The sequence below is a fragment of the Penaeus chinensis genome, chromosome 23, assembly GCF_019202785.1.
Source record: "Penaeus chinensis breed Huanghai No. 1 chromosome 23, ASM1920278v2, whole genome shotgun sequence".
Taxonomy (NCBI): Eukaryota; Metazoa; Arthropoda; class Malacostraca; order Decapoda; family Penaeidae; genus Penaeus; species Penaeus chinensis.
Genome location: NC_061841.1, coordinates 16543475 through 16550974, shown reverse-complemented (window position 1 = coordinate 16550974; position 7500 = coordinate 16543475). Strand labels below are relative to the sequence as shown.

General features: G+C 60.2%; 1 protein-coding gene across 1 annotated transcript in view; it reads right to left on the bottom strand.

Annotated features, from left to right (window-relative positions):
* LOC125037678 overlaps nucleotides 1-7500 on the bottom strand; it is a 22813-nt gene that overhangs the window by 1550 nt on the left and 13763 nt on the right. Inside the window, exon 6 of the mRNA XM_047630873.1 lies at nucleotides 863-924. Coding sequence (XP_047486829.1) covers nucleotides 863-924 — 62 coding nt within the window. The remainder of the gene's footprint in view (nucleotides 1-862; nucleotides 925-7500) is intronic.

The following is a 7500-nucleotide window of genomic DNA, read 5'->3' as shown; positions in this document are numbered from 1 at the left end:
CTCCTCCTCCTCCTCCTCCTCCTCCCCCTCCCCCTCCTCCTTCTCCTCCCCCTCCTCCTCCTCCTCCTCCACCTCCTCCTCCTCCTCCCTATTCCATCACACCGGATTCTCTTGTCGAATCCATCGACATCTCGCAGCACGGGGGAAAAAAAGATACACAGAGCACCCAGCATCCCCCACAGCAAGATAATTTAGGATCGCTTGAGCCAACGTGAGGAAAGTGGATGTGCCGAGTCTGTTTGATGAAGCTCTTGTTAGTAATCGAGGCAGAGCTATCTCATCTCCACTGGGGTAATTTATATGCGTTTGTGGTCCCTTTTCGCTGGGTTTTTGTTGTTGTTGTTGTTGTTTTGTATGTTTGTGTGGGTGTTTCTCTTTCCTGCGGGGACAGTTGTGATCTTCCAAGGGTCATTTCTCTCCCCGAGGGAAATTCTCACGGAAATTCTCCCTTGTTTTCTTCAAAAATTCGCGCCTTCCTTGACTAAAATTCCTTTCCCGGGGGTCAATTCTCTCTCCGGAGTCAGTTTTCTCGCCGGGGTTAGTCCTCTCCCCGGAGAAAATTCTCACAAATTCTAACTTTTCATTTTTCAACTCATTTTATCCTCGTGGCAAATTTTCACCTTTCTGGCCTCCTTCCCTCCCACTGGTCACTATTCTCCCCGGGATCATGTCTCTCCCCGAGGACAAATCCCTCCCCCCATTTCACGCGAATCTGTCTTTCACCCCTAATCAAAATCCCGCCCTTCTAGCCCCCCTTCCCTCCCCGGGGTCCAGTCCCCTCTCCTCCCCGGCTGAGGACAGATCAGAAGAGAAGGGGAGGGTCGCTGCCTCTATAAGCCCCGCCCCCCAACACGCCCCGAACCCTGTCTCCTTGGCGTCCCAATCTACATAGCAACGCCTGAAGTCGCTGCTCTCTAAACTCTCCTGTGGAATCCGCGAATCTCATCAGGATCGTAATATGAGTGGCGGATCAGTAACGACTTAGCTGTCCTCATATGGCCAGGTTCCCAGGTCGGCGGGCGGCCTCATGGCGGGGAGGGGTGGGGGGGGGGTAAGGGAGAGAAGGCGGGAGGGTGGGAGGGATGTGTGTGTGTGTGTGTGTGTGTTTCTGTGTGGGTTTGTTTGCTTCTCTGCGTATAGATACACATGTACATATAGATAGAGGATAGGCAGACAGATAGGTATATGAATAGATAAACAGACAGAGGAAGACAAAGAGACAGCCAGACATATAGATAGATAGAAAGAGAGAGAGAGAAAGGGAGAGAGAGGGGGGGGAGAGAGACACACAGAGAGAGGCAGAGACAGAGAGAGACAGAGAGAGAGAAAGAGAGAGAGATAAAGAGAGAGAATGAGAGAGAGCGAGAAAGAGAGAGAATGAGAGAGAGAGAGCGAGAGAGAGAGAGAGAGGAGAGAGAGAGAGAGAGAGGAGAGAGAGAGAGAGAGAGAGAGAGAGAGAGAGAAGAGAGAGAGAGAGAGGCGGCGGCGGGCTGGAGAGAGACAGAATTTGAAAAAGCGAGAGGTCGCGAAAGTGAAAGTGAGAGAGAAGTCGAAATACATGTAAAACACTCTTCGGTCTGTCGGTCTGTCGGTCTGTCGGTCTGTCGGTCTGTCGGTCTGTCGGTCTGTCGGTCTGTCGGTCTGTCGGTCTGTCGGTCTGTCGGTCTGTCGGTCTGTCGGTCTGTCGGTCTGTCGGTCTGTCGGTCTGTCGGTCTGTCGGTCTGTCGGTCTGTCGGTCTGTCGGTCTGTCGGTCTGTCGGTCTGTCGGTCTGTCGGTCTGTCGGTCTGTCGGTCTGTCGGTCTGTCGGTCTGTCGGTCTGTCGGTCTGTCGGTCTGTCGGTCTGTCGGTCTGTCGGTCTGTCGGTCTGTCGGTCTGTCGGTCTGTCGGTCTGTCGGTCTGTCGGTCTGTCGGTCTGTCGGTCTGTCGGTCTGTCGGTCTGTCGGTCTGTCGGTCTGTCGGTCTGTCGGTCTGTCGGTCTGTCGGTCTGTCGGTCTGTCGGTCTGTCGGTCTGTCGGTCTGTCGGTCTGTCGGTCTGTCGGTCTGTCGGTCTGTCGGTCTGTCGGTCTGTCGGTCTGTCGGTCTGTCGGTCTGTCGGTCTGTCGGTCTGTCGGTCTGTCGGTCTGTCGGTCTGTCGGTCTGTCGGTCTGTCGGTCTGTCGGTCTGTCGGTCTGTCGGTCTGTCGGTCTGTCGGTCTGTCGGTCTGTCGGTCTGTCGGTCTGTCGGTCTGTCGGTCTGTCGGTCTGTCGGTCTGTCGGTCTGTCGGTCTGTCGGTCTGTCGGTCTGTCGGTCTGTCGGTCTGTCGGTCTGTCGGTCTGTCGGTCTGTCGGTCTGTCGGTCTGTCGGTCTGTCGGTCTGTCGGTCTGTCGGTCTGTCGGTCTGTCGGTCTGTCGGTCTGTCGGTCTGTCGGTCTGTCGGTCTGTCGGTCTGTCGGTCTGTCGGTCTGTCGGTCTGTCGGTCTGTCGGTCTGTCGGTCTGTCGGTCTGTCGGTCTGTCGGTCTGTCGGTCTGTCGGTCTGTCGGTCTGTCGGTCTGTCGGTCTGTCGGTCTGTCGGTCTGTCGGTCTGTCGGTCTGTCGGTCTGTCGGTCTGTCGGTCTGTCGGTCTGTCGGTCTGTCGGTCTGTCGGTCTGTCGGTCTGTCGGTCTGTCGGTCTGTCGGTCTGTCGGTCTGTCGGTCTGTCGGTCTGTCGGTCTGTCGGTCTGTCGGTCTGTCGGTCTGTCGGTCTGTCGGTCTGTCGGTCTGTCGGTCTGTCGGTCTGTCGGTCTGTCGGTCTGTCGGTCTGTCGGTCTGTCGGTCTGTCGGTCTGTCGGTCTGTCGGTCTGTCGGTCTGTCGGTCTGTCGGTCTGTCGGTCTGTCGGTCTGTCGGTCTGTCGGTCTGTCGGTCTGTCGGTCTGTCGGTCTGTCGGTCTGTCGGTCTGTCGGTCTGTCGGTCTGTCGGTCTGTCGGTCTGTCGGTCTGTCGGTCTGTCGGTCTGTCGGTCTGTCGGTCTGTCGGTCTGTCGGTCTGTCGGTCTGTCGGTCTGTCGGTCTGTCGGTCTGTCGGTCTGTCGGTCTGTCGGTCTGTCGGTCTGTCGGTCTGTCGGTCTGTCGGTCTGTCGGTCTGTCGGTCTGTCGGTCTGTCGGTCTGTCGGTCTGTCGGTCTGTCGGTCTGTCGGTCTGTCGGTCTGTCGGTCTGTCGGTCTGTCGGTCTGTCGGTCTGTCGGTCTGTCGGTCTGTCGGTCTGTCGGTCTGTCGGTCTGTCGGTCTGTCGGTCTGTCGGTCTGTCGGTCTGTCGGTCTGTCGGTCTGTCGGTCTGTCGGTCTGTCGGTCTGTCGGTCTGTCGGTCTGTCGGTCTGTCGGTCTGTCGGTCTGTCGGTCTGTCGGTCTGTCGGTCTGTCGGTCTGTCGGTCTGTCGGTCTGTCGGTCTGTCGGTCTGTCGGTCTGTCGGTCTGTCGGTCTGTCGGTCTGTCGGTCTGTCGGTCTGTCGGTCTGTCGGTCTGTCGGTCTGTCGGTCTGTCGGTCTGTCGGTCTGTCGGTCTGTCGGTCTGTCGGTCTGTCGGTCTGTCGGTCTGTCGGTCTGTCGGTCTGTCGGTCTGTCGGTCTGTCGGTCTGTCGGTCTGTCGGTCTGTCGGTCTGTCGGTCTGTCGGTCTGTCGGTCTGTCGGTCTGTCGGTCTGTCGGTCTGTCGGTCTGTCGGTCTGTCGGTCTGTCGGTCTGTCGGTCTGTCGGTCTGTCGGTCTGTCGGTCTGTCGGTCTGTCGGTCTGTCGGTCTGTCGGTCTGTCGGTCTGTCGGTCTGTCGGTCTGTCGGTCTGTCGGTCTGTCGGTCTGTCGGTCTGTCGGTCTGTCGGTCTGTCGGTCTGTCGGTCTGTCGGTCTGTCGGTCTGTCGGTCTGTCGGTCTGTCGGTCTGTCGGTCTGTCGGTCTGTCGGTCTGTCGGTCTGTCGGTCTGTCGGTCTGTCGGTCTGTCGGTCTGTCGGTCTGTCGGTCTGTCGGTCTGTCGGTCTGTCGGTCTGTCGGTCTGTCGGTCTGTCGGTCTGTCGGTCTGTCGGTCTGTCGGTCTGTCGGTCTGTCGGTCTGTCGGTCTGTCGGTCTGTCGGTCTGTCGGTCTGTCGGTCTGTCGGTCTGTCGGTCTGTCGGTCTGTCGGTCTGTCGGTCTGTCGGTCTGTCGGTCTGTCGGTCTGTCGGTCTGTCGGTCTGTCGGTCTGTCGGTCTGTCGGTCTGTCGGTCTGTCGGTCTGTCGGTCTGTCGGTCTGTCGGTCTGTCGGTCTGTCGGTCTGTCGGTCTGTCGGTCTGTCGGTCTGTCGGTCTGTCGGTCTGTCGGTCTGTCGGTCTGTCGGTCTGTCGGTCTGTCGGTCTGTCGGTCTGTCGGTCTGTCGGTCTGTCGGTCTGTCGGTCTGTCGGTCTGTCGGTCTGTCGGTCTGTCGGTCTGTCGGTCTGTCGGTCTGTCGGTCTGTCGGTCTGTCGGTCTGTCGGTCTGTCGGTCTGTCGGTCTGTCGGTCTGTCGGTCTGTCGGTCTGTCGGTCTGTCGGTCTGTCGGTCTGTCGGTCTGTCGGTCTGTCGGTCTGTCGGTCTGTCGGTCTGTCGGTCTGTCGGTCTGTCGGTCTGTCGGTCTGTCGGTCTGTCGGTCTGTCGGTCTGTCGGTCTGTCGGTCTGTCGGTCTGTCGGTCTGTCGGTCTGTCGGTCTGTCGGTCTGTCGGTCTGTCGGTCTGTCGGTCTGTCGGTCTGTCGGTCTGTCGGTCTGTCGGTCTGTCGGTCTGTCGGTCTGTCGGTCTGTCGGTCTGTCGGTCTGTCGGTCTGTCGGTCTGTCGGTCTGTCGGTCTGTCGGTCTGTCGGTCTGTCGGTCTGTCGGTCTGTCGGTCTGTCGGTCTGTCGGTCTGTCGGTCTGTCGGTCTGTCGGTCTGTCGGTCTGTCGGTCTGTCGGTCTGTCGGTCTGTCGGTCTGTCGGTCTGTCGGTCTGTCGGTCTGTCGGTCTGTCGGTCTGTCGGTCTGTCGGTCTGTCGGTCTGTCGGTCTGTCGGTCTGTCGGTCTGTCGGTCTGTCGGTCTGTCGGTCTGTCGGTCTGTCGGTCTGTCGGTCTGTCGGTCTGTCGGTCTGTCGGTCTGTCGGTCTGTCGGTCTGTCGGTCTGTCGGTCTGTCGGTCTGTCGGTCTGTCGGTCTGTCGGTCTGTCGGTCTGTCGGTCTGTCGGTCTGTCGGTCTGTCGGTCTGTCGGTCTGTCGGTCTGTCGGTCTGTCGGTCTGTCGGTCTGTCGGTCTGTCGGTCTGTCGGTCTGTCGGTCTGTCGGTCTGTCGGTCTGTCGGTCTGTCGGTCTGTCGGTCTGTCGGTCTGTCGGTCTGTCGGTCTGTCGGTCTGTCGGTCTGTCGGTCTGTCGGTCTGTCGGTCTGTCGGTCTGTCGGTCTGTCGGTCTGTCGGTCTGTCGGTCTGTCGGTCTGTCGGTCTGTCGGTCTGTCGGTCTGTCGGTCTGTCGGTCTGTCGGTCTGTCGGTCTGTCGGTCTGTCGGTCTGTCGGTCTGTCGGTCTGTCGGTCTGTCGGTCTGTCGGTCTGTCGGTCTGTCGGTCTGTCGGTCTGTCGGTCTGTCGGTCTGTCGGTCTGTCGGTCTGTCGGTCTGTCGGTCTGTCGGTCTGTCGGTCTGTCGGTCTGTCGGTCTGTCGGTCTGTCGGTCTGTCGGTCTGTCGGTCTGTCGGTCTGTCGGTCTGTCGGTCTGTCGGTCTGTCGGTCTGTCGGTCTGTCGGTCTGTCGGTCTGTCGGTCTGTCGGTCTGTCGGTCTGTCGGTCTGTCGGTCTGTCGGTCTGTCGGTCTGTCGGTCTGTCGGTCTGTCGGTCTGTCGGTCTGTCGGTCTGTCGGTCTGTCGGTCTGTCGGTCTGTCGGTCTGTCGGTCTGTCGGTCTGTCGGTCTGTCGGTCTGTCGGTCTGTCGGTCTGTCGGTCTGTCGGTCTGTCGGTCTGTCGGTCTGTCGGTCTGTCGGTCTGTCGGTCTGTCGGTCTGTCGGTCTGTCGGTCTGTCGGTCTGTCGGTCTGTCGGTCTGTCGGTCTGTCGGTCTGTCGGTCTGTCGGTCTGTCGGTCTGTCGGTCTGTCGGTCTGTCGGTCTGTCGGTCTGTCGGTCTGTCGGTCTGTCGGTCTGTCGGTCTGTCGGTCTGTCGGTCTGTCGGTCTGTCGGTCTGTCGGTCTGTCGGTCTGTCGGTCTGTCGGTCTGTCGGTCTGTCGGTCTGTCGGTCTGTCGGTCTGTCGGTCTGTCGGTCTGTCGGTCTGTCGGTCTGTCGGTCTGTCGGTCTGTCGGTCTGTCGGTCTGTCGGTCTGTCGGTCTGTCGGTCTGTCGGTCTGTCGGTCTGTCGGTCTGTCGGTCTGTCGGTCTGTCGGTCTGTCGGTCTGTCGGTCTGTCGGTCTGTCGGTCTGTCGGTCTGTCGGTCTGTCGGTCTGTCGGTCTGTCGGTCTGTCGGTCTGTCGGTCTGTCGGTCTGTCGGTCTGTCGGTCTGTCGGTCTGTCGGTCTGTCGGTCTGTCGGTCTGTCGGTCTGTCGGTCTGTCGGTCTGTCGGTCTGTCGGTCTGTCGGTCTGTCGGTCTGTCGGTCTGTCGGTCTGTCGGTCTGTCGGTCTGTCGGTCTGTCGGTCTGTCGGTCTGTCGGTCTGTCGGTCTGTCGGTCTGTCGGTCTGTCGGTCTGTCGGTCTGTCGGTCTGTCGGTCTGTCGGTCTGTCGGTCTGTCGGTCTGTCGGTCTGTCGGTCTGTCGGTCTGTCGGTCTGTCGGTCTGTCGGTCTGTCGGTCTGTCGGTCTGTCGGTCTGTCGGTCTGTCGGTCTGTCGGTCTGTCGGTCTGTCGGTCTGTCGGTCTGTCGGTCTGTCGGTCTGTCGGTCTGTCGGTCTGTCGGTCTGTCGGTCTGTCGGTCTGTCGGTCTGTCGGTCTGTCGGTCTGTCGGTCTGTCGGTCTGTCGGTCTGTCGGTCTGTCGGTCTGTCGGTCTGTCGGTCTGTCGGTCTGTCGGTCTGTCGGTCTGTCGGTCTGTCGGTCTGTCGGTCTGTCGGTCTGTCGGTCTGTCGGTCTGTCGGTCTGTCGGTCTGTCGGTCTGTCGGTCTGTCGGTCTGTCGGTCTGTCGGTCTGTCGGTCTGTCGGTCTGTCGGTCTGTCGGTCTGTCGGTCTGTCGGTCTGTCGGTCTGTCGGTCTGTCGGTCTGTCGGTCTGTCGGTCTGTCGGTCTGTCGGTCTGTCGGTCTGTCGGTCTGTCGGTCTGTCGGTCTGTCGGTCTGTCGGTCTGTCGGTCTGTCGGTCTGTCGGTCTGTCGGTCTGTCGGTCTGTCGGTCTGTCGGTCTGTCGGTCTGTCGGTCTGTCGGTCTGTCGGTCTGTCGGTCTGTCGGTCTGTCGGTCTGTCGGTCTGTCGGTCTGTCGGTCTGTCGGTCTGTCGGTCTGTCGGTCTGTCGGTCTGTCGGTCTGTCGGTCTGTCGGTCTGTCGGTCTGTCGGTCTGTCGGTCTGTCGGTCTGTCGGTCTGTCGGTCTGTCGGTCTGTCGGTCTGTCGGTCTGTCGGTCTGTCGGTCTGTCGGTCTG